The sequence below is a fragment of the Mchenga conophoros genome, linkage group LG3 (genome assembly GCF_057382185.1).
Source record: "Mchenga conophoros isolate Kocher_MC1m ecotype Shallow Benthic linkage group LG3, M_conophoros_male_GT1.1, whole genome shotgun sequence".
Classification (NCBI taxonomy): Eukaryota; Metazoa; Chordata; class Actinopteri; order Cichliformes; family Cichlidae; genus Mchenga; species Mchenga conophoros.
The window spans coordinates 12,476,615-12,503,158 of record NC_140528.1 but is presented as its reverse complement, the minus strand read 5'-3'; the positions used below and the strand labels follow the sequence as shown (position 1 = coordinate 12,503,158).

Below are 26,544 nucleotides of genomic sequence, written 5' to 3'. Positions count from 1 at the left end.
TTATGTATATTCTTCAACGTTCCTCATCACTTTAAACTCTTTAAGCCCTGCTTTCACGTCCGGTTGCTCGCTCTATTTTCCCTTATCTGATCATCAACATCCTGTGCACAAGTTGTCGCTGCTGCAAGTTAATCTACTCCAAAAGAAAACAACCACTTTAATCAATTAAGTTTAAGCATATAAGCAATTACTCCTGTATACATTTCCTCATAGCTAAATGCTGCCTTGAAACAACTCCTATGTGTTAACTTCATTTTAACCTCACATTTCCTATGTTATAACCCATTTTGGTATAGCCTTTTTATTTCATTTTGCTCCTTTAATGTAACAATACCTTCTAATTCTAATGTATCAGACTTAACCAAAACATATGCTTTCCTTCCTCTTTGGTCCTTCTTTAAGTTCAGTTAAAAGCTAAATGAATTTAAGGCCTTTTGCCTGGAATCAATACTGTCATGTGTGTTTCTTAACTCTGTGTCTGTAAGCGTGTGCAATCCTTCATGAACTCATATTATCCTCACAGTAGATTGGCTAATCATAGCGCTAGCCAAAGGCTCGTGACCCTCCAGAGACAAATTTGAGCCACAACTCCTTTAAAAGCACAAAATGCAATATGTATAAAAATCATTTCTATTTATAAGCTCCCCCTTTATCCTAAAAATACCTCCCATGTAATATCTGTATGTGTAAGCCTACATTATAACCACTTCTTCTAAAAATCAAAAAAGAAATCAAACCTGTTCTACTCCTTCAACCCTCACTAGTTTTCCCTCTAAGATTTATTCACAGCTTTGAAAAACCGGCATTGTATCTTCTAAACAGGATTCATGGTCCTGGGCCATGTTGGCCCAGCATTCTTGGTTCCTTGTATTTTCGCTCCTTATTTAGGCCAGGTTTTCTGAGGTGTCCTGTTGTGGTGTTCCCTAAGTGTTTTTTCCCTTTGTGACTCTTACCCCCTTGTGCCCCTCTGTCTATTTATGAGCTCTCGTCTCTCTTTGTGTTTATTCCATGTTTCCCCCAGCCTGTTATGTCTGTGTTCTCCCCGTGCTCTGGGTGTATTTAAGTTGTGTCTTCTGTTATGGTAGTTGCTGGTTTGTCTGTGTTGTTTCCCCTCGGTCTCCCTGCATCCTCGTTTCTGGTTTGTGTTATTAGCTTACCCAGTTTAGGTTGTTTTTTCCACCAGTGCTGTTTTGTGCCCACCGTTGTAAATAAATATTCACCTGCACCAGAGCTGCCGCCTTTTGGGTCCTTTTCTACAACTCCACACGGCTTGCCTCGCAAACCGTGACAAGTTCACTTTTAATCTTTTAACCTTAACTTAAAAATAACAGTTTCAGTTTTACCATATCCAAATGATCAAAAACCCAAAAGGTCCTGAAATGATCCTAAATTATTAAACAATTAAATTATTAAACCCTAAACCCCCCTTTATCTTGATACATTTCATGTGTCAAGATACTATACAAAACTTAAAAATGCTCAGTTTTCCCCACTCATGATCCAATCTATGTCATAAAAATAAACTTAAAACAGAACAGTTATCAGTCATGTGTTTCTACAATTAATGGTAACTGAGTTACATCAAAAATATTTCCCCTTTAGCATTTGGCCTTCTCCCAACAATATACTATAATCCCCTAATCTAACCCCACCTAATAAAACAAAACAGAAATTTTCTCTGGTAAAAACAAATTGTTTGTCCACATTAATTCATCCTCACTCACATACAGTCTCACATTCACTCACATGCAGTCACACATTCACTCACATGCAGTCACACATTCACTCACATTCAATCAAACCATCTATTTGCTGATAGTTGAGCTTCCCGCACGATCAGGGACTCCACCCTCAGCAAAATGAGCTCAGTCATTTTTTATTTTCCATAGGAAAATATTTCTTTATGCTTTTGGACTGGATTGACTCGCATAAAATCCTTTTTACAGGGACTTACGACCTTGATCAGTCCCCACAGGTAGCTTTCTCCTCAGCCAATTGTAATCTGGAAAGCCCCCTTATATTTGCTCTTCCCGATAATTTTCAGCGCCGTTATTCACTGTTACAGGCCTGCTTAAAACAGAAATGAACAATAGAGCTGATTGTTAGCTCCTAAAAACAAAACAAAATCACCTGACAGGTTTTCTTTAAGTGCACTGTTACAAAATAATGGGCCCAATTTTTTAGACATGTCCATGTTTCCTAAAACTCCCCCTATTAAAAACAAAAACAACAACAACAACCTACCTGACAGAATCAACCCATCACCACAACAACCTTAAACACACAAGTCTTGCCACCACATAATTTCACCTCCTCAATACACCGAAAGTCTCATTAAAACCACACAATTTACAAACAAAAATCACCCCCTTATACTCTTAAATTCAGCATAAGACCCCTTACGACATCATATAATCACTAAACTATAAATTCCCTACCCCAATCTGCACTTCTCGTCTCTGCTATGCTTCCTCTTCCTGAAAGTCACAGTCACACACACACTCCAGCTAATTTGCATACTGAGTCATCTCTCAAGAAGCTGTAACAACAGAAACATATGTTTAAACATTCCCAACTCATTAAATCATTTTATTTCTTCCAACAGTGATCACTAGTGTTGATCACTCAGTACGAGAGCACTCCTAAGTCACTCTTTTTTAAAACTACTTTAATCCCTTTTTCGTTTTCATAACTCCCTTTGTCATATGGCTTATTCTATTCCTCAATTACAAACTCAAATGTATTTTATTAAGCATTCACACCCTTGTATCATTCATACAAAATAGCAAGCTGTTCTTCATTGCCTATGTTTGTGTTCTTAGCCAGGTTTAATCAGTGTCTATGCATTAAACTCCATGAGCTTGTCTTGTCTTTATAAGTTTAATGCATTTCCTGTTTGTGTGTGTGAATTTGCATATGGTGCTTTTACAGTGTGTCAGACTCCTTCATAATTTTGCCTTTAAACAGTCAATTTTCTCCTCCCCAAATTTACTAACCCAAATTCTGATTTCCTACCTTAAATAGCAGCATTCCTTGTCCTCAGCCAGAAGGTAGGGCTCCACTTGCCACTTTCCACCTCCACCCTAGCCCAGCGGCCTTACCCGTCAGGACCCGTCTTCTTACTGAAGCCGAGAGTAATCGTGACTGTGCCTGCCTTAGGTTGTCCCAGGGTTTCGAGGTGGGATCTTACCCGTCATGGGCTATCCAGCCTTCCATACTCGCCTGATACGGGGCCCAAGTGGGCAGGGGAAGGAACACACTGGCTCTGGGAATTAAAGGAATGTAAGCTGCTTCCTTCATTGCATCTTATATTAAACTATCTCTATAATAAGCTATCTCAATTCTGACTCCTTCCTAGAATAATTTCACATATGGCACTTTGTGTATGTGTGTTTTCTATTCATTAATGTAATTGTCAGTTATTTTCTCTCTTCATTTTACTTTATTTATCTGTTTGTTTGTAACGTTCTACTTTAGTTCTACTAAACCTTGATGTAAAAACAATACTCCCTTATTTCACGCACACACTCTGCCTTTTGCCTACACACACTTCTCTCTCAGACTTCCTCTGTTCACACATCACCTTATATGGGCATGCAAACTTCCTGTCACCCACACCATTTCCTGTTACACACACACCGCACGCAGCTGCTCAGAGCAGCTCAAGCTGCTTTGCTGTTTCTCCAGGCTAATCAAACTTATTTTGTATTTACAATCTACAAACCCTCTGTAATTCTACTAACTTTTGACCTAAAATGTAGCATCATTCACACAATGATTTCATGATCCTCTCACACACACCTTTTAAATAAACTAAACTCTTATAACATCACTCATGCCTCTCTCAAATTAAAAACACTTTCAAACTTTAAAACGTCCTACTTTACATCACCCAAGAAATACCTCTCACACCTTTATTCATCATTCAAAACCTTCTAGTCACCGCATTCACACTTAAACTGTGACTAGAGTTAAGGAATATAACTCAACACACTTTCCTAAGAGTATTTTAGACATGCTTGTCATAATCAAAAAGAGCAAGTAAAAAACAAACAAACAAAAATTGAAACCTCCATTAATTCTCACCGCACACACAAGAAATTGAAAAAATAAAACCCACCAGCAACTAATGCTGGAGAACAGTTACTACTGAGAGTGATGTGTTAGCCTTAAGTATATACAGTGCACTCAATATATTTATATATCTACATCCAAACTCAGTCAATTACTATACATCCACTACGGCAACTCAAAACTTTATTTATAGTCCTCTAATAAACATAAATGGCATTTGAAACACACACTCAACAATGTTTGCAGCAGTATTTGTAAAACCAACTGTGGCTTAAACAGTTCACTGCTTACTCATTTGCATTTTCACTCACACACACCGTCTAAAAATAACAGCAGCATTGCCTCAGACTCCTTTCACACAGAGATCTCTTATTTTACAAAGACGTCTTATATTTACAACTACTGTCAGATCTGTCAGCTTTAGCGCCTACACAATTTAGACAAATTTAAAATAACCGCCCAGCGGATAAATTCCCTGAGTTTTTGCGACCAATTAACCAGTATCAAGACTTTAACTGTTTCTGGCCTCATTTCTAAAGTCCCTAACTCAATTTAAAAGTGTCCAACACCCAAGGTCCAACCTTTGCTGCCCAAAAAAGCGCAGATACCGTTCCAAACGGTAAGGAGATTCTAACTCCTAGTTATTCTGGAGTGCCCCAAACTCCACAGTGACCAACTGACTATCCCTCTTCGAGGACAATGTCTAAGCGTCCTTGACATTGGCAAGCGTTACCTCTGAGCACTGCGCTTCCTACCAGTCCAACTGGCGTTCTAGAATAATTTATAATACTTTGAAACAACAATAAAACACCCAACAAAGTGTAAGACTGAAGCAGATCGACCCTGATGGACAATGGGGACTCTAACCCACAAATTGACCCACAGAGGTCTGACCTAATGACCAACCGGGACTTTAACCCACAAAATGACCAAATACCCTACCAAACTACTTGAGACTCTAACTCAATTTCTTTGGGACTTCAACCCATTATTTAAACTTTTCTTATCAGACTCTTAACTACTTTCATTTCTTCTTAGCAGAACTCTAACTGCATCAACTCATGAGATTTTCATCAAAATCAAAACAGACATCCACCAGTAACTTCAGTGAGTAGACTTAAATTTTATCATGTCCAATTTGGCACACTTTGGAAATAATTCAACAGGTAGTGCCTTACCTTTTGGATAAGCCGGCTTATGCCCACTCACTTAGACCACTGGAATTCATGTCTGCCCGTCAGACCACCTAAGACCCCGGATTTCTCCGTCTAAACCTCCAACTCTCCCTCCTCAATAACCGGACGAAGCCCCCAAATGTTAAGATTCAATATTGAGGAAGGGTACAAGAGGTGATCGAAGAATAACCACACCGATCCGGCCGGGTGAAGTCAAACGATGATTTTAATGAACACACGTGTGGGAAGACAACTCTGTACGCAGACAGGAAGTAGTCTTCAACTTAATCAAAGCATGAACAGATATTTTATAGCATCAGGGTTTGTTTACTGACGCCCCTTCATGCGTCACCGGTACATTTTATACATAGATCAGATCAACATCATCATGACTTTTCACCTAGAAAATCATCTTCTATTTTCATGGCTAGCCCTTCCTGTCTACCTTTCAGTTCTTGTCTTGTTCCTCTTTCTTGCCGAGACACCAAGAAACGGTTCCTCTTTTACCAAGACAATTTTGCAGTTACAGCCAAACATAACTAACCTCTTCCTCTAAATAAATCTAATTTAAAGTGTGTGTGTGTGTGTGTGTGTTGACCTCACATGCTCTTTCTCAATTCACCTGTTGCACTTCTGACCTTTTACCAGACCAGAAGCTCACTGAGACTATGTGTATGTCTTCTACTAAATAAATGTTTTAACCAAGAACCTCTACTAAAACCTTAATATAAAATGACCTGATATAAGTGTTTTGTAAGCATGTATTGCGATTCCTTCTATGGCTCCAAGTCACTTGCACAATAGATTGTCCGAACATCGCGCCGAACAAAGCTTCCGACCCCCAATTAATTGACCGAGCTCCAACTCTTTAATAAGCACAGATATGCATTGTGTATAAAATAGTCATAGCTGCTTAAGGCCTTCTTAAAGCTATCTGTTACATTGTTAAAGCCTCGTCTTAGCCTGCGGCTCAAAATAACTTCCTGCTTTCACTTCTGCATACAACTTCCTGTCAGCCTGCAACTCAGTCTTTCTGAAAGAGACACTGTTTAAACCTCTGAATGCAATATCCATGCTGCAGATTATATTATTAATGCAATGGTAATAATGACAATTATTTAACAATAGCAGTAAAATAATTTCCCTCCTCGACACTAGGTTATTCAAGTTGATCATTGCTCTAACAATGTAACAGATAGCTTTAAGAAGGCCTTAAGATGCTTATGCACACAGTTATTATGTTTAGTAGAGGTTCTTGATTAAAACATTTATTTAGTAGATGATATATCCATAGTTTCGGTTCGATTATTACATATACGAGAGTGGCTTCTGTCTCTCTGTCTGGTGAAAGGTCAGAAGTGCGAGAGGTGACATAGAGGCTGAGTGAGGTCAACACACACACACACACTTTTAGTTAGATTTATTTAGAGGAGAGAGGTTAGTCATGTCTGGCTGTAACTGCAAAATTGTCTCGGTAAAAGAGGAACCGTTCCTTGTTGTCTCGGCAAGAAAGAGGAACTGAAAGGTAGAAAGGAAGTGCCGGCCATGAAAATAGAAGATGATGTTCTTTCGAACTGTGTTAAAAGTCATTGTGGTGTTGATCTGATCTATGCATAAAATGTATCTGTGACGCATGAAGGGGCGTCATTAATCAAACCCTGATGTTATAAAATCATTGTTTGTGCTTTTAGTAAGTCGAAGATCAATTGCTGTCTGCGTACAGAGTTGGCTTCCCACACGTGTGTATTCATTAAAATCATTGTTTGACCAAGATCTTCTGGACCATGGTTGTTTGTACTCTCCTTCCTCAATTTTTGAACCTTAACAAAAGCTACAGAGTACAAATGTGTTTCCAACCGGCTTTTAAAAATGTCCAGTGTTGGTGACGACCTGATGTGAAGGGCGACTGTTCCAGAGTTTGGCTGCAGCCATCGATAAAGCTCACCTCTGTTTTTACGTCTAGTTCTGGTCAGAAGCTGCTTATCTGCAGACCTGAGGGCTCCACTTGGATTCTTTTGTTAAAGAGAGATAAGATGGAGCCAATCCATTCACAGATTTAAAGACAACCAGATCTGGAAGTGGATTCTACCACGTACTGGTAACCAGTGGAAAAAGCTGGTGATGGGTCGTCTAGCACAGACCCACCGCTGGAACCAGACAATTGATGAGGGAGAAAACTGTGACAGCGCCGTTCCTTCACTTGACCTCAGTCGCTCTCGTCTGCTCCCTCGTAACACTGCTCTTTATTGAGCTTACATGAATATGCACAAGTTCATTATGACGTCTTACACAGGTATGAACAAAGAGTACCAGTCTGTGCATAGTGTGTGTGTGTGTGTGTGTGTGTGTGTGTGTGTGTGTGTGTGTGTGTGTGTCTGTGTGTGTGTCTGTGTGTGTGTCTGTGTGTGTGTCTGTGTGTTCCAGATGTGGCCCGCAGGACGATAGTTTTTGGCCCCACCTTAATATGAAAATGTAATGTTAGTTTGATAATGTATGACACTTTACAGTGTTGTGGGCGGAGCTGAATTAACCACCAATCAGGGTGGGATATGGATCTCAGGGGACACCAGCCGGGCTTGATGCAAGCAGGGAAACATTTCTCAATGAGTCAAAGTTCCAGCAGCGTTGCCCTGGAGTGTTTCTTTCTTTCTGTGCCTGGCTGGCTTCCTCCTTTCTATTGGGCAAACGCCGACATTCGCCCCAGCGCGCTGCGTTCACAACACTTCAAAAAAAGTTGTTTTTTTAAGTTGCTGCCCAGCGGGACGTTATACATATATAGATTTATACACACGTCAGTGGGATTTAAAGTTATTTTTCCACAGAGAGAGATCTCATATTAACTCTCACAGTGATGCGTAGGCGGCGGGATAAAAGAAAAGTCATGAACTCAATGCAGCCCAATTTAGTCTGCAGTCACATAGCGACACCTGTTCATCGGCAACAACAGTCCCCGGTAACCCGGACTAATTATAGGGTCGCACCGTAATTTGTGGCTCCATGTTTTTATTTGCATCACTGCGTTTGCATTGCAGCAAACATGAACATTACATATATTTCAATATAATGTAAAAGCAGTCAAAACAACTAACATCAGAAACAGCTGATGTTATTTGTTATATGTCACGGTGTCATTTCCGCTTCTTTCTCCTGTAACAACAGCCCGGCGCCGTGAGCAGTCGCCTTTTTTGCGCTCGCTATCCCTGCACTTTCTACCATCTGCAAACGCCACGGTGTTCGTGTCGTCATGAAAGACATGAACATCGAGCGTAAAAACAAAGGAGACTGCTACCGGCTTTTTATCTGCCGATCGCCGTGCTACGGTTGCAAGAAAAAGAAGCAGAAATGACGTTCTCTACGCGTTGAGACGTTCCCCGTCCGTCGGCTAAACGCTTGATTGAAACTTCAATGCGACAGTGACACCAAGTAGAATTATAAATGTCACATAGCCCCAAACATGTCTTTTTCAAAGCCTGCGGTGAAGAGAAAGGTTGGTGATGAGCACCGACAATTTCAGGAAAAGTGGGAAATGCAATATTTCTTTGTTGAGCACAGGGGCACCCCGACCTGTCTTATTTGCACAGAGAAAGTTGCGCTGCACAAGGAATACAATTTGAAACGTCATTACACAACTAGACATGCTGAGCTGGATGCAAAATACCAGGGAGACGAGAGAGCGAACCGGGTTGCCAGTCTTAAAACAGATCTACTGAGGCAGCAAGATTTCGCCAAGAAAGCAACCAAAGAGAATAATGCAGCAGTCGGAGCCACGTGGTTAGTGAGATGATTGCTAAAGCAGGGAAGCCATTCACAGAAGGTGCATTTGTCTAAAAGTGCATATTGCAGGCTGCAAATATAGTCTGTCCGGGAAAGAAAGGTCAGTTTAGCAACATCAGCCTTTCTGCCAACACCGCAGCAGATCGCATTTCTGACCTGTCAAGTGACATTTATGACCAACTGTGTGAGAAAGCCAAATGTTTCAGTGTATACTCAGTCGCTCTTGATGAGACCACAGACATCACCGACACTGCCCAGCTCCCAATGTATGTCCGTGGTGTTGATGACAGTTTTGAAGTGATGGAGGAGCTGCTCACAGTAATTCCAATGCATGGCCAGACCACCGCTCAGCAGATATTTACAAGCTGTGTGATGCCATTGAGAATGTTGGTTTGCCATGGAAGAGGTTTGTTGGAATAACAACAGATGGAGCGCCATCAATGACAGGGAGGAAAAATGGACTGGTGGCACAAAACAAACTGGAAGAGGAAGGCGTGGAGGAGGCCATTGCTCTGCACTGCATCATCCATCAGCAGGTCCTTTGCAGCAAATGCCTGAAGTTTGACAATGTGATGTCTATTGTTGTGAAATGCATCAACCAAATCAGATCCAGGGGCTTAAAGCACCGAAGGTTCTGTGCTTTTTTAGAGGAAATGGAGTCAGAATATGGGGATGTGCTCGACTTCACTGAGGTACGTTGGCTCAGCAGGGGAAATGTATTAAAGAGACTTTTTGAGTTGAGAGCAGAAGTGAAGCCTTCATGGAGAAGGATGGAGTTAGTGTTCCTGTGCTAACTCATCCCAAATGGCTCATGGACTCAGCTTTTCTTGTTGATATGACACATGAGCTTAATGTACTGAACAAGACGTTACAAGGCCAGGGGCAACTTGTCAGTGCTGCCTATGACAACGTGAGAGCATTCTCCACAAAACTGGCGCTCTGGAAAGCTCAGCTCTCTCAGACAAACCTTTGCCATTTCCCAGCATGCAAGGCACTCGTGGATGCAGGCACACCATTCAGTGCTGACGAGTATGTTGATGTCATTTTGAGGCTACAGGAGGAATTTGATCACAGATTTGCTGACTTCAAGACACACAGAGCCACCTTTCACATTTTTGCGGACCCCTTCTCCTTTGATGTGCAAGATGCCCCTTCTGTGCTTCAAATGGAGCTCATTGAGCTGCAGTGCAACTCTGAACTCAAAGCAAAGTTCAGGGAGGTGAGTGGAAAAGCAGACAAGCTTGGACAATTTTTGAGAGACTTGAGCCCTAGTTTCCCTCGGCTTTCCCGAATGTTCAAGCGGACCATGTGCCTTTTTGGTAGCACATACTTGTGCCAAAAGCTCTTCTCCACTTTGAACTTCAATAAGTCCAAGTACAGGTCCAGACTTACGGATGATCATCTTCAAGACATACTGAGGGTCGCAACTGCTTCCTCCTTCAGGCCAAATCTGGCTCGGCTATGCGAGAGGAAACGCTGCCAGGTCTCTAGCAGCAAGGAGTAGGCAAGAGAAGCCATGTTCAGAAGAACAGTTCATTTTCTACAGTGTTCCATTCATGTTCAGAAGAAGGTTATAGAACTGTTAATACAGACATTTCAATCTAAACACAGCAGATATAGAAGACTGAAAGATACACACAAGTTCACTGACTAAAAATATCTTATTATTATTTTATTTATGTATTACAGATTGATTTATTTTCTTATTAATTCTTAATTTGTTTATTTATTTTTCATATTTTGTGTTAAAAAATAAAAATAAAGAGATTTGAGAAGATTGGAATTTTTTAACCATGCCTTTCTTGTGGAAAACCTAATGCGGCCCAGCCTCACCCAGACTCTGCCTGCAGCGGCCCCCAGCTAAATAGAGTTTGAGACCCCTGTCCTACACCATAAATCAGTAAGAGAGGGTACGACCTCTCTCATGGCCCCAAGTGGTGTGTGCATGCCAGAGCACTCTGGAAGGCACACAGAGTCTTTACACACTACTCAGGATCAAACCTCTATCATCATGCAATCGATTATAAAACTCTAAGCATATATGAGTAAATATTTCTAAGCATCAATCAACAATATAAACCTTACAGCTGGTTTTAATAACAGAGTTCATTTGTTTCTCAAATGAGAAAGAGCTATCGAGAAACACTCCTAAATCTTTAGTTCTGAACTTTTCCAGTGGGCCAAGGTCAACATTATTAGATAATGCTAATTCTTTTCCCTTACATTATAACAATGTGAGGAGTTAATGCTAAGTATACTGCCATTAGCGGCTAATTCTAATTAGGGGTGAATAATTATTAGTAGCTAATGCTAATATCGTTTTCTCTTCCCTTTTAACAATGTGAACAACTAGTGCTAGGTAGGCTGATGCTAGCAGCCAATGCTAATTTGACGTGAATTAGCATTATATTAGTGAGGAGTTAATGCTAAGTAGGCTGCCATTAGTGGCTAATGCTAATTTTAGATGAAAAAGCATTAGCAGCTAATGCTCATATTGTTTTCCTTTGCTTTGTAAGAACGACAGCAGCTAATGATACGAAGTCTACCATTATTAACAATTGTTAATTTGATGTAAATTAGCATTATCTGATAATGGTAACCCTTTTCCCCTGCATTATAACTATGTCAGGAGTTAATGCTAACTAGGCTTCCATTAGGGGCTAACTCTAATTAGGTGAATAATTATTAGCAGCTAATGCTAATATTGTTTTCCCTTCCCTTTTAACAATGTGAGCAGCTAATTCTAATTTGATGTGAATTAGCATTATATTAGTGAGCAGTTAATGCTAAGTAGGCTGCCATTATTAACTAATGCTACTTTGACGTGAATTAGCATTATGTGCTAATACTAATACTGTTTTCCCTTACTTTTGAACAATGTGAGCGGCTAATTCTAAGTACGCTCTTGTAAATAGCTAATTCTAATTTAGTGTGAATTAGCATTATTCAATAATCCTAACACTGTTTTCTCTTACTTATTAAAAATGATAGTAGCTAATACTAATACTCTTTTCCGTTGGGTAACAACGATGTGAGGAGTTAATGCTAAGTAGGCTGCTTTTAGAGGCTTATTCTAATTAGGGCTGAATAATTATTAGTAGCTAATGCTAATACCGTTTTCTCTTTCCTTATAACAATATGAGCAGCTAATGCTAATTTGATGTGAATTAACATTATATTAGTGAGGAGTTAATGCTAAGTAGGCTACCATTAGCAGCTAAAGCTAATTTGAGGTGAATAAGCATTAGTAGCTAACGCTAATACCCTTTTCCCTTGTGTTATAATGATGTGAGACGTTAATGCTAAATAGGCTTCCATGAGTGACTCCTTTCCCTTGCATTATAAAGATGTGAACAGTTTATGCTAAGTAAGCTGCCATTAGCAGCTAATGCTAATGAGGCATTCTTACTATTCGGTGCCATTTGAGTCCTAATGACATAATATGGTATATTTAGTGTAAAACTTGTCTAATGCTTATTTCTAAGCCATTTTCTTGTATGTTTAACCCCCCTCTACCATAGAACACATTGATATATACACAGGATAAATACATTAAAAGTAAATTACTTTTATTTTAGCACAAGTCACTAAAGTACTATGTCCCCAGTCATGCTTGCTCGACTTCAGTTACAAATATAACTTAAAAAAAAAAAAAAGAAATCTAGATTTTTCATCATTTCTGGATTGTCTTATTTCTAATGTTCCTCATCAAATGTTCTTTTTTATTATTAATGCATGTTTAATACTTAAAATCTTTAAAAAATGTTGTGTCCCTGAATCAACTGTCACCCCTGTTACTCTGATAAGAATTCCATAGAACACATCACCTGATTATTCTTTTAGTCACATGACACTCCCGGGTGTAACATATTTTGGAGGGAAAACTTTCAAGAAGAAGACGAGTAAGTACCACTCTTTAATCAACCCTTTTTTCAATGTTTTAGCAAGATTTTGTAATGTGGCAAAGCATAACACGTCCAACCTGTTACGCTTATTAATAGTGGAAACAATTTTTTTTTTGTAATTTTTATAATATGGCTAATAAACATGTTAAAAATGGTTCTTAGTGGTCACCATGTACTAGCTTGTTGTTCATCATACTAGTAGTAATGGCTAAGTTTAGCATAAAATCTCCCCCCTGATACCGTCACCCCTGTTATTGCTATGCACTGTAACAGGGGGGACACATGGTAACAGGGGGGACGTAAGATGATAGAAGTTTAGTGTTTAGGGTTATTTATACAAGTGTGTATTGGTAATTATTATTAACCTGTATATATATACTTTTAGAAGATTTTGAATAGTATACATTTTCAGGGAATGGCACCAATGTCTGCTGCGGAGAAGCAGCGGCGCTACCGAGCACGTCGTGATGCTGACCCTGAGAGAAGACAGATATATCTCAATAAAGAGAAAGAGAAGTGGAGAAAGGACAGAGAGGAAGGGGAAAAAAAAGAAAGTGGCAGATCTCAGTGAACGACAGAAGAGAGCACAGAGAAAGCAGTGGCGAGAAAGGAAAAGAAAGCAGAGGGCTAGTGCCAAAGGCAGGACAGAATTTGAGGCTATGAATACTCCTCCCCTAAGTCCAGAATATTCCCTAGAGCCAGAAAATGCCCCGCAACCAGGACCCTCAAGGTTAGAAGAAGAGTTGACAGTTCAATGCTTTGCTGATTAGGTAGATTTTGTATTTGAATGATAAAACATGATTTTGCCCTAAAGAGAGAGAGAGAGAGAGAGAGAGAGAGAGAGAGAGAGAGAGAGAGAGAGAGTGAGTGAGTGAGTGAGTGAGTGTGTGTGTGTGTGTGTCTACCTGCCTAATACATTATAAACATATAATATCCAACGTCTATCTTATACTGTATCTAAACATTTATCTAAAAATATATATATAATAATTGTGACAATATTTCCTGTGTTGTAGGCAATACATTGTTGGACGAAGGAATATTAGACAGGGAAGAAGGAGACTCAAGAATGAAATTAAAGAGCTAAAGGCCTTGTTGGAAAAGGAAAAGAGAAAAAAAGAAAAATACAAGAAGAGGTGCCAGCGTTTGGGTGGGGAAAAAAAATCCCCACGTTCTAAAGTGGATGCACTGCTGCGTCATGAAACAGTTAGCAACACAATTAGGAAAAGACTATTACTGCAGGAATCAATCATTGAGGAAATCAGGAATAAATACAAAAACACCAAAAAGGAACGAGAGAGGCAAATTATTGCAAAAACGACAATAGGAAAAATTATAAAGAAATACAGGCTACAGAGGGCTGCACAGACAGCTCTAGGCTTTTCAAAAAAGTGTGGTCAAAGACAAGATGGAGGGCTCATAACCTTTGAAAGAAAGGAAAGCAATAGATTACCAGTTGATTGCAAGCAGAAAATAAAGGCCTTCTTCTTAAGAGATGACGTCAGTCGGATGACAACAGGACGAAAGCAAACTGTAACTCAAAAGAAAATAAAAAAACAGAAACGTTTGCTAACTGATTCACTGAAGAATCTGCACCATAAGTTTCTTTCAGAAACTGAGCATCAGGTCTCATATTCTTGTTTCTGCACCTTAAGACCATTTTGGGTTGTGGTGCCCACAGAAGCTGATCGTGAAACCTGTCAGTGCAGGACACATGAGAACTTACAGTTCATGGCCAATGCCCTGTATGTCCAAGGTCTGTCAGCAACAAAACACATTGAAGAGATGGTAGATGCAACAATGTGTGATGCTAAATCCAAAGTCTGTGCATACGGTGAGTGCAAAGACTGTTTCAGTACAACACACACACTCTTGAGACCTCCTAACAACACAGAGATAGCCTTTACCAAGTGGTCTCTAGAAGAGAATGAAAAATTAAATGATGGAGAGGTATCTGGTAAAAAGTCAACAATTACAGTGAAGACAACTGTCATGACAACAGAGGATGCACTTGCAGGGGAATTTCATGACGGACTACTCAGATTTAGGCGGCACGTCTTTAATATCCGATGGCAGTATAGGGCCTACAGACAACTGAGAGAAAATCTGAGAAACGATGAATGTCTGCTACATGTAGATTTTTGAAGTTTCTTTAAGGTGGTATTTTTTGTCACTGATGTTATGTCCACCCTGTTACCTCCTGTCCACCCTGTTTCTCCTCTGTCCACCCTGTTACCTGTGTGTTTCTTTTGTTAATTAAATCAAATCAACAAACATAATGCATGTCTCTTTGGTTATTGGGAGGGAATGAATCAGCAAAATTAAGTTACTTAAAAATGGAGCCAATTTTTTTTAATATTCCCTTTGAATCTAAAAACAATCTTTTGAAATTACACTGTGTTTTCCCTTTCTTTATACAACTTGAGCAGCTATTGCTAAGTAGGCCACTTTTCTCTGCTAAGGATTTCTGTGACCATGATGGAAACTCTGATAAGCTAATGCTACTAAGCTAATGCTGTTTATGGGCCCTGTTAGAATCAATATTTCATTCTCATTCTGTTGTTTGAGAACAATAACAGAAAAATGTGCACTTGAGAACAAATTTATTGTGACTTCAGCTGTGAATGTACAGTTTGTCATTATTTAAGCTTCCATTTCCAAATGTTAGCTGACACTTTATTAGGTACACTGGTATCTATCTCAGGTACACCTGTGACCTAAATGTTCCTGCAACCAGACTCCTTGGAGACCCCTACATAAATATCCATGAACTATCCAGCTAGACTAGTGTGTCTGTCCCTGAAAATATTCCTGCATGTGTGATTGTTCATGTGTCATCTGCAGGAAACAAACAGGAAGTGAGTGAAAGACACAGGAAATGTTTCCAGCTCTTCCTCCTCTATCAGATTTTCTCTCCATACCTGAGAGTGTCCAGTCTCCAGCCTGGATCCTTCAGTCCAGCCGACAGGAGCTTCATTCCTGAGTCACCTGGATGATTGTAGCTCAGGTCCAGCTCTCTCAGATGGGAGGGGTTGGAGCTCAGAGCTGAGGCCAGAGAAGTACAGCCTTCCTCTGTGATCAGACATCCTGACAGACTGCAAACACACAAAACAACAATCTATCTGTCAACAGTTGTTTTCTCTTTGTCACAATAACATCTATCCATTTACATCCATTCAATGTAACTTTATTTATAAGTGACAATACCCAACAGACAACAACAGTCATCTGAAGCTGTTTAACAGTGTAAGGTGACCGCCTCCACTGTGAGCAGCACTTGGTGATGGTGGGAAGAAGAACTCCCTTTGACACAAAGATCCTCCCAGTGAAAACAGGCTCCAGGAGGAGCATCTACCATGACTGGTTGCAGGGTGAGGGGAAAGAGAAGAGATGAGCTCAGAGAGACAAGAACAAAACAGAGAGACAAAAGTTAAGGACATGCAGTAGTGACATATAAAAGCATCAGGAGTGAAAGGTGGGGAGAAGAAAGCAGAGCATCATGGGAAGTCCACCAACAGCCTGAGCCTATAGCAGCATAACTAAGGGATGGTTCAGGGTCACCTGATCCAGCTCGAACTATAAGCTTTATTAAAAAGGAAAGTTTGAAGCTGATCTTCAAAGTAGAGAGGGCGTCTGTCTCCTGAACTCAAACTGGGAGCTGCTTCCACACCCAGTCCAACATAGCCAGGCTTTCTTTGCTGCTTTGACAAAACCTCAAATCCCAGTCAGAGATGATGAGCATCATCACAGTGATGATCATTTCTCTGTAACCCAGGCTTTCTGCTTCAGGATGTGTGCACGCTTACAGAACAAGGAGACCTTTAAACATCATTTCACTAACTGGATGGACTGAGCTCAGCCTACAGATGAACTGGTGCCAGAGATCATAAAGAACATCAAACAGTCAAATTCAACACTTTTAATGGAAATATGAGATTAATGCTGCAGACAATCATGAACCTGCTGAATTCATGAACATCAAGAATGCAGCGAGTGGTAAAATAAAGATTTGACCTCAGTGTGCTCAGTGTTCCTGTCTATTCCTAACATATTCCTAACATGATAGCTGCACTTTAGAGCTCTAAAACTGGAACTGACACATGTTTAAACTCTACATGTTACTCAGTACATTCAGTTCTGACACTCGCCCACAGTCCAACAAAGGAAACATGGAGATCACATCAGTTTGTCACCAAAGTCTAATTATTAGAGCAACTTAACCTGTTATTATCTCGTTAACTCATTAACTGATTAACGTCAGCAATTATTTTAATCACAGTTTTTAAAATCATGATTATTGTGAAAGTGCTCACTGGCTCTGAATATAACAGCCATGGGTCACAGGAGGGATGTTGATCAGTGCTGGCTTGAAATGGGCATCATTATGCGTCTCAGCCAAAGGGAGCATTGAGGGTGGGCCTAATACTACTGCAGCGCTCACATGACCCAGGACAGAAAGAAAGGGGCGGGGACAGAAACATGGAGACAGGTACAGATCTTTGACATGTTCATTTTAAACTGTTCCAGGAGGCAGTGTTGATACAACTAAAGTTATCTGTTGTTGAAGAAGTCGGTCTGAGGAACGTTCTTAGGATCAACAAATGACGGCATGTATGAGCCTCAAGACGCAGCATCACAAGAAGAACACATGAGCTGTAGAAAAAGGAGAGACTACGAAAGCCACGGCGTTACAACGTGAACATGCTTGATCAGAGTGTGATTGTGAACAGGAGGAAGACTCAGCTGAGAACAGTGTGGTGGATACAGAGCAGAGCCCACCATCAGTACAGAGGCCTGTCCATTAGAGTGCTGCTCCAACATGCAGCACATGTACTTGGCCACAGCTGCAACATCTGTACCTGTGAAAGCTTCTTCTCTGTTGCTGCTCATATTGTGCAGAAGAAGAGAGTTTCTTTATCATCAGAAAATGTCAATGAGCTTGTGAGTCTTAGCAGCTGGCTCGGTGCAGAGGAGGAAGAACATGTCAAGTCAGAGGAAGATAAATGCAGTTCATGTTGTCAACTCAACCTGGACTGTTGAAAGAGTTTTTCTTTGTCTGGTTTCTGACTGAGATTCTCCAAAGGAAATCCAGCACAAACACACACTTCACACACTCAAAGTCCTGCACAGTAAATGAGCTGATGAGCGTTTGTGCTGCTGCCTGATAACAGAACAATAGTTCTGCTGCTTCCTGTTCTGCAAACACACATTTATAAATGTTCACTTGCTGTTGATCAAAGGTATGTTGGTGGCTCTGGACGCTGAGGGAACTTTGTAAAAAACTAGATCAAATGTTAACGTCCTGGCAGAGGCAAAGAACTTTGATTTGATATTTGATTAGATTCATGTTTCAGCTCAGACTGACAGAAATATTTGAACTGCTGCTGTGTTAAAGGGAACACTGCTGTTAGAAAGCACCTGATCTGTTTCTGCACACTGAATGTTGCACTTCTCATACTGCAGTACTATTAAAATAAGTACACAATGCACTACTTTTGAACTCATGATCGAATGTTGCTGTAACAAAGCCATTAATGTGATTCAAAGTGTTCATGGTTTCCCAGCACAACAAATGATTGCACAAGTGTGACTGATCCACTTTCTAATGTGTGTGTAGCCCACACTGTGTGTCACTGTGTCACAGGTGAGTCTGTGTGTCCAGGTTCTATGAGGACAACAGGATATAGTGACTGAGTCCAGCAGCTTAAAGTCTGACTCCATCCTCCATTTAAATAACTCACAGCAACAACTGAATAGCTTTGCCTTTGTGTAGCTGACACTTCATTTTAATCTCCTTCTATTCTGGTTCATCTGGTCTCAGTTTCTATAAGCACACAGGTTTCATCAGGACTCTATGACCTCAGTAATCTTTGCTGGGCCTTAATGCTCTGAACAAAGCTGCACATCACAAGACTAAATAGAAATGAATCAGTCTTTCATTCTCACTGCTGTTTGACTTCAGCTCTCAATGTCCCACCATAACCCATGGAAAGAATTACTGTCCATCCAGGCTGCTGAACATGAAGCTGAAGAAGGTGGAGTATTGTGAGGGCTGATGGAGATGATGATGAGGAATCCAGGAGCAGTGGGTGGATGGCAGCATCAGCATGAAGGATCAGTGTGAGAACACATCATCATCCACAAAGGAAACCAGTCTGAGTGTCTGACGCTCTTGTTAGAAAGACGCAGTCCCAGCAGTTAGCTTGTCTGCTAGTTAGCTGAGAGCTAGCTCAGTTGTACATTGAATACCAAACTGTGTAAACCAGGGGTGTCAAACATATGGCCTGTGGGCCAAATCCAGCCCATGAGATAATTTCATATGTCAAATATTGATGAATTTTCAGGCTTGCTGATAATCAATGTGAGCACGGCTGAGGTTTTATTCTGATGAGCAAACCATGTGGCCAATCACTTTCAGAGACAGACTGGGATCATACCATTATGTGAAAGAGGACATGTCCCATAGACAGCAAGGGTAGTGGTAGAGACCAGTACACAGAGAAATGGGAGCTGTACTGAAATGCAAGCGTGTCAGGAAAGAGTGAAAAGGCAAAATGAGCAGCATCTGGCTGCATTTCAGTGATATTGGAGACCACAAAGCTGAGTGCAACATTTATACAGGAGATATACAGGAGACGCTGAGAGTAGAACTGATAAAATTAGGAGCTGGCTAAAGTGAGACCCATTTTTATTTCCACCCATTTTCCATTGTGGAGGACAAAAGGTTTCAAACTGGTCCAGGTCTTAAACCTCACGTGTTCTTCCTAATAGCAGTAAATGGATGGAAATAAGGCTTTTATGAAAACACTGAATAAAACTTGCTGCCTTTAAAAAGACTAAATGTACAGTTCAGTATTGAATACTACATAAAATAAACTATATATAAAGTTTGTCTGAATGGCAGAGATGCAGAAATATGTGCATGTAGCACAGAGCCACGGCTCAGTGTCTGAATGAGTCTCACAGACCTGAATGTGCTGTTGAAGCCATTTATAATTATAACGTAATTCTTTACTCGTTTGATCTGCTCCTTACCACAAGCCACCAGACGTAGAAGGTTTTGGACTTTTAATTATATTTTCTGAAGTTTTACAACTTTTCTTACTGTTAAAAACCTCGTTATGGCCATTCATGCTGTACAAAGTAATTAGACATGTGTGGTATCTACAGAAACGTCAGGATCTCAGCTAAAAGTTCACAAAACCATCTCAACAACCACCAAACAGCTGAAACAGCAGGTGAACAGATTACACAAAAAAGATGTAAACACAAATCCCCCTGATCATCTGTTTTTTAAACATGAAGCGTAGTTTTGGACGTTCATTTACTGCTGGTTCAGTGAATTTTGGTTGGACAGTGATGAAACCTGCAGCCTCAGAATCTGTGAGAAGTCTGCTTTCAGCATAAGAGTACGTTGCCCTTCAAAACACCTCCACTTCTCCTCTTATTAGAGGACTGCCTTATTATTAATCTGCTAATTCTGTCAGTTGATGAAAGAAAAATGCTTGATCTCACCTGAGAGTTTCCAGTGTACAGTGTGGACTCTTCAGTCCTTCAGACAGAAGCTTCACGCCTGAATCCTTCAGGTTGATGTTACTCAGGTCCAGCTGTCTCAGATTAGAGGTCTGAGAGCTGAGACCTGAGGCCAGAGCTTCACAGCTTCTCTCTGACAGGTCACAGTGACTCAGTCTGAAAAATAACAGATAAACAATTACAAAAATAAAACACTTATGTTGAAGCGTAATGAGATACTATTATTTTTAGCAATATTTCATCTTGTTTTGTCAGGAAACTGAGCACTGATGCAGAGCAACATGTGGAGAGAATCAGAGGAGAAGAAGTGAAGAGAGAACAGCAGTAAAACAACACTGAATTGTTCAGTGTGCTTTTGATATCAACAGAATGTGTCAAATTTCTTTATTTTGTATTTGTTTTAGTAGAATTGATGATTATCACTTAGATAACAACCACAGGCCAGGTCTAAATTGCACTTTGGTGACAGTTACACCCAGAAATATTTCAGAAACGTGGACAATTTGTGCTCCATTGTATTCAGTATTGAACAAACTGAGTACCGATGACCACTTAATATTTTTGATATTTTATTTGACTTGTTCCACCTGATCTGTGTTAACTAGAATAAACATTTAAAAGCTAAAGCTATGATCACATATGTACTTACAGAGCTTTGTTGGAGGCTTTGACCACTGGCAGCAGCCTCAGAAGAGCCTCCTCTGAAGCAGAGTATTTCTGCAGGTCAAACACATCCAGATCTTCTTCTGATGACAGTAAGATGAAGACCAGAGCTGACCACTGAGCAGGAGACAGTTCATCTGTGGAGAGACTTCCTGATCTCAGGGACTGTTGGATCTCCTCCACTAGAGAACGATCATTCAGTTCATTCAGACAGTGGAACAGATTGATGCTTTTCTCTGCAGACAGATTCTTACTGAGCTTCTTCTTGATGTACTGAACTGTTTTCTTATTGGTCAGTGAGCTGCTTCCTGTCTGTGTCAGCAGACCTCGTAGGAGACTCTGATTAGTCTGCAGTGAAAGACCCAGGAGGAAGCGGAGGAACAAGTCCAGGTGTCCATTTGGACTCTGCAAGGCCTTGTTCACAGCACTCTGGTGGAGAGACTCTTTTTTTCTAAAAAAACTAGACGGCTTGGAGGTTGTTTGTTGTTGTTCCAGCAGATTGAGTCCAGAGTTGATGAAGGTCAGATGGACATGAAGAGCAGCCAGAAACTCCTGAACACTCAGATGGATGAAGCAGAACACCTTGTCCTGGTACAGTCCTCTCTCCTCTTTAAAGATCTGTGTGAACACTCCTGAGTACACTGAGGCTGCTCTGATATCGATGCCACACTCTGTCAGGTCTGATTCATAGAAGATCAGGTTTCCTTTCTGCAGCTGATCAAAAGCCAGTTTTCCCAGAGACTCCATCATCTTCCTGCTCTCTGGACTCCAGTGTGGATCTGTCTCAGCTCCTCCATCATACTTGACCTTCTTCACTTTGGCCTGAACCACCAGGAAGTGGATGTACATCTCAGTCAGGGTCTTGGGCAGCTCTCCTCCCTCTCTGGTTTCCAGCACATCCTCCAGAACTGTAGCAGTGATCCAGCAGAAGACTGGGATGTGACACATGATGTGGAGGCTTCGTGATGTCTTGATGTGGGAGATGATCCTGCTGGCCTGCTCCTCATCTCTGAATCTCTTCCTGAAGTACTCCTCCTTCTGTGGGTCAGTGAACCCTCTGACCTCTGTCACCATGCCAACACAGTCAGGAGGGATCTGATTGGCTGCTGCAGGTCGTGTGGTTATCCAGAGGCGAGCCGAGGGAAGCAGTTTCCCCCTGATGAGGTTTATCAGCAGCACATCCACTGAGGTGGACTTTCTAGGGTCAGTTAGGATTGTAGTTTTGTGGAAGTCCAGAGGAAGTCGACACTCATCCAGACCATCAAAGATGAACACAACCTGGAAGTCTTCAAAGCTGCAGATTCCTGCTTCTTTGGTTTCAGTAAAGAAGTGATGAACAAGTCCCACCAAGCTGAACTTTTCCTCTTTCAGCACATTCAGCTCTCTGAAAGTGAATGGAAATATGAACTGGATGTCCTGGTTGGCTTTGTCTTCAGCCCAGTCCAGGCTGTATTTCTGTGTTAAGACTGTTTTCCCAATGCCAGCCACTCCCTTTGTCAGCACTGTTCTGATTGGTTCATCTCTTCCAGGTGAGGCTTTAAAGATGTCTTCTTGTCTGATGGTTGTTTCTGGTCTGTCTGGTTTCCTGGATGCTGTTTCAATCTGTCTGACCTCATGTTCATCATTGACCTCTGCAGTCCCTCCCTCTGTGATGTAGAGCTCTGTGTAGATCTGATTCAGGAGGGTTGGGTTTCCTGCTTTAGCGATGCCCTCAAACACACACTGGAACTTCTTCTTCAGGGTGGATTTAAGGTTACGATGACAAACTGGAGCTTGAAGCTCTGAATGAGAAGAAAAATAAACACTCAATTCCAAAAAGAACTAATCTTTAAAACATGTTGCTCCATCTTCCATCTCTGGAAAATGTTCATTTATCCAGCAGCTTAAATCTTTAGATAAATCCTCTTACGTCTCTGCAGACGGTCAGCCAGCTCCTCCTGCTTCATTCTCCTCAGGAAGTCCACTGTGATCTTCACAAATGCCTTTCTGCTGCTGCTCCTCTGACTCTCTAAGCATTCTGGGTAACCTGGACTCAGAACCTTCTGGATCTTCTTCAGCTCGTTCTTCACAAAAGTGATGATGTTGTCCTCCAGCAGCTGGAACAGAATATTTATGAATGAGCCAATCAGACTGAAATCATGGAGCCAAACATCAGATCCATGTTGGACACACTGACGATCCACTGGTCTACAAAGAGCAGCATGGAGATGACTGTGAACAGAACAGATGTAACAGTAGTTGTTGTACATGTACAGACCATAAATATGGAGTCCAGCTGTGTTTGATGCTGCTGGGCAGACTGACCACTGGGAACCTCTGAGCTCTGCTGGTCCACTCTGTGGAGGAACCATGAAGGATTAGATCCACACAGGATAAAGATCCAGGAGTTTCTGCTCAAATAACTTCATCTGAATCAAGTCTGTCAAGTTTTAAACTCTCAGATTGTGAACATATCAGTAATTTTCAGTCTGTTTTCATGGACGTCCTTTCAGTGGTGATGTCAGGGATGATTTTGAAGAAGCTCATCAAACTGAACCATCAGCAGATCACTGCTCCAAAACCAGAACATGATCCGAGTCTCCCTCCACCACCAGAACACCAGCTTTACTAACGTGGTAGATCAGTGTAGTACAGATCAATAACTGATGAGTCATTTGATCAAAATCACTGAGTGCTTCACGTCTGACCCTCTGATGCTTCTGTAGACATTTTGCATATTTAATGAATGTCTGACAGTTTTACATTCATTCTATGAACACAGTGGAAATGTTGTGTTATAGTCTCCATGTTGTTTCCAGCATCATAAATTCTTAAGTTCAGAAAATTCGATTCTTTCTTCACAGCTGAAAAACAACAACATTTATTCTCTATTGAAATCTGCATCGTCCACTCCAAAGGTCACAATCTGAAGGTAACATCTGGTTTTGTTCCCTGTGGTTAACTCTGAGCATCAGTATGGTGGGATTTATCCACTACATCCACACCACTGTGGTTCAGTGTTGTCCTGATGGAGTAACAGCAGCCAGTATGATCCAGGCTTTAGCTGCTGGGTCTCTGTGTGACCTCTCAGACTGTTTAACAGATCAGACACAAAGAGAATCAGAGCAGCTCTGTTCTTTAAAGACAAACATGAACCCACTCAGGTCACACTTTCCCCACAGATATGAGCATCACTGTTCTCAAACAGCAAATGACCAAGTCGAACATTTGGATCTTTTCTCTTTCATTGTTTTCTTTTTAATGAATCTTTGTAACAATCTGAGGATGTTTCAGGTCATATTTATCCAGGAAACACAAACATGTAAAGGAGTCATCACAGCTCTCTGACCTCGTTGCTCCAGGTTCACCACTGAAGAGTGGAGGTTCAAGTTTGGACCGGTCACTCCTCACAGACGGACAGCTGGACCCTGCAGACTGTGACCTCTGACCTCTGCAGACACAAACATGATTGAAGCAGCTGTGATCACACAGACTGCAGATAATGCAGCTGTTTCCTGTCAGTAACATCCTCTTAGATTAGAGTTCAGCTTTTTACAGGAAAACTGGACAAAACTGATTTTTGTTACAAACTCATTTTCATTTCCTCTCAGCTCACAAACACAGTCAGACAATCAACCAGAGTCAACACTGATTATAATGTCAGTGCAGAATTATTTCTGTTACTCAGTGAGTTCAGCTCTCTGACCTCGTTGCTCCAGGTTCACCACTGAAGGCTAGATTATGACCTTTGGACCGGTCACTCCTCACAGACGGACAGCTGGACACTGCAGACTCTGCTCTGTCCTCCTCTTCCTCCATCATCGTCTTCAGTCAGTCTGAGAGGTAAACCACAAACACTCAGTGAGTTCACATTAACAGGAGGAACTGAGTTACAGTCGCTGACCTCTGACCTGTCATGTGACCATGAAACCAGGTCAATATGTCTGTAGGTTCAGTCATCCAGGTCATGTGATCTAAGGAGCTTGGAGAGAAAAGAGACGTCTTTAAGTTTCTGGAAGACGTTTCATCAGAGAAGCTTCTTCAGCTCTAAAACCAAACGGTGGAGAGTCCCAGATATTTAAACCTGAGAGGGAAAGAAAGCATGTCGCTGACCCACCACTGATGTTATTTCAAGGAGGAAACTGAGAGCCTTTGCACCAGGAGCACAAACATCAGCTCCAGCAATGATCCACTGATGTGTTTTTATTCCATGTATGAATGTTGTTATTGACAGAGATGACGTTTGTGTGTCAGTGATGCAGTGACTGTTGTTGTTACCTGTACAGGCTGGTTAGACTCTATGAAACAGATCATACAGATCTCTGCATGTTAGAAGAGACTATTAAAGGTCATGAATGAGACAAAGGCAGGGAGGCGTCCTTTACAGCTAAACAGCAGAGTGAGAGAACAGCCAGCACCTCTACATTTATCACATTATACAGCACATGTATGATACTGACAGGGATGAGAAGAATTTAGTGATTCTGATCCCATCATTGATATTACTTATTGATTCTCAGTAGCTCTGCTCTGACAGTCACCACCATCACTGAGCAGCATATCAAAGACATTTGTGCACATTAACTGCATGTTGTGGCTCAAATGTTTGTGCATGTTGGAGGCATTTCCTCTTTGTTGTGATCAGTGTTGGTCATTACTCAAAACAGTCATTATTACACATATTACACAGAACACTTTGATTAAAAGTAATGGAGTACGTTACTTCATTACTCCTCATAACATTACTTTGATGTTAAAATGAACAAATGAGCATGTAACAACATAAAGCTGAGGTACAGCCCCACACACCAACACAGATCCTGATGAGGTCACGTGATGTTTCTCTGAGTGTTTATGAACACAAATCAAAGATGAAACAGCACAAAGACACTTCAAAGTGATTCTACTGTAGAAACATGAACAGGTAGAAACCTGCAGCCTGACTGCTCATCACTTTGTTACCTGTTCAAGTTCAGCAGCAGCAGCTCACTTTATCACGGTGCTGGTCTGGGGTCAGTGTTTACTCAGCTTTAACCTCACTCTGGGTTCTTGGCTAGCTTAGCGTTAGCTTAGTGTTAGCTTAGTGTTAGCTGAACGTTAGCTTAGTGTTAGCATGCTGTGTGCTAGCTCAGCGTCAGAGCTCTGCAGGTGTCTCCTGTGTAAACATTAATCACAGTGACAGTAAAGGAGGTAAAGGGCTGTGACGTCATCACGTACGCTGCGTCCTCTGTGGGCTCTGAGTGAACTCAAAGTACAAACTACAAGTACACAAACACGAACGTAGCTCAGAGTGGCGGACACACTCGGCCTCGTTGGTCCAGCTGTGAGTCCGTTACCGTGAACTATGGAGCGGCAGATTTGTGCTGAACTAAGCTGCACACAGCTGATGTTAGCCAGGAAACATTACACACTGACTTTAATGGAGAGACCGGAAATACAAA

The 26,544-nt window shown here is 41.1% G+C and overlaps 3 protein-coding genes across 3 annotated transcripts in view; 2 read left to right on the top strand and 1 right to left on the bottom strand.

The window, feature by feature from the left end:
- The window catches only part of LOC146577283 (protein NLRC3-like), a 682,649-nt gene that overhangs the window by 435,776 nt on the left and 220,329 nt on the right, over positions 1-26,544 (top strand). The window lies entirely within an intron of this gene.
- Positions 1-26,544, bottom strand: part of LOC146577284 (protein NLRC3-like) — a 208,074-nt gene that overhangs the window by 3,289 nt on the left and 178,241 nt on the right. The window contains exons 1-7 of the mRNA XM_085252777.1: positions 24,810-24,930; positions 24,453-24,554; positions 23,382-23,460; positions 23,034-23,220; positions 21,111-22,905; positions 20,444-20,617; positions 15,850-16,023 (exon numbers count right to left, since the gene is read on the bottom strand). Coding sequence (XP_085108903.1) covers positions 15,850-16,023; positions 20,444-20,617; positions 21,111-22,905; positions 23,034-23,220; positions 23,382-23,460; positions 24,453-24,554; positions 24,810-24,925 — 2,627 coding nt within the window. The 5' untranslated portion in view covers positions 24,926-24,930. Of the gene's footprint in view, positions 1-15,849; positions 16,024-20,443; positions 20,618-21,110; positions 22,906-23,033; positions 23,221-23,381; positions 23,461-24,452; positions 24,555-24,809 lie in introns of the transcript that reaches the window.
- LOC146577290 (uncharacterized) lies at positions 13,500-15,264 on the top strand. Its single transcript, XM_085252924.1, has 2 exons — positions 13,500-13,658; positions 13,945-15,264. The coding sequence occupies exons 1-2, from the start codon at positions 13,588-13,590 to the stop codon at positions 15,071-15,073; spliced, it is 1,200 nt and encodes a 399-aa protein (XP_085109050.1). The 5' UTR covers positions 13,500-13,587; the 3' UTR covers positions 15,074-15,264.

Bases quoted from the DNA above. Each gene is read 5' to 3' on its own strand.
- LOC146577290 (XM_085252924.1), top strand. From the start codon at position 13,588: ATGAATACTCCTCCCCTAAGTCCAGAATATTCCCTAGAGCCAGAAAAT. The intron at 13,659-13,944 runs GTTAGAAGAAGA...CCTGTGTTGTAG, and splicing joins CCGCAACCAGGACCCTCAAG to GCAATACATTGTTGGACGAA.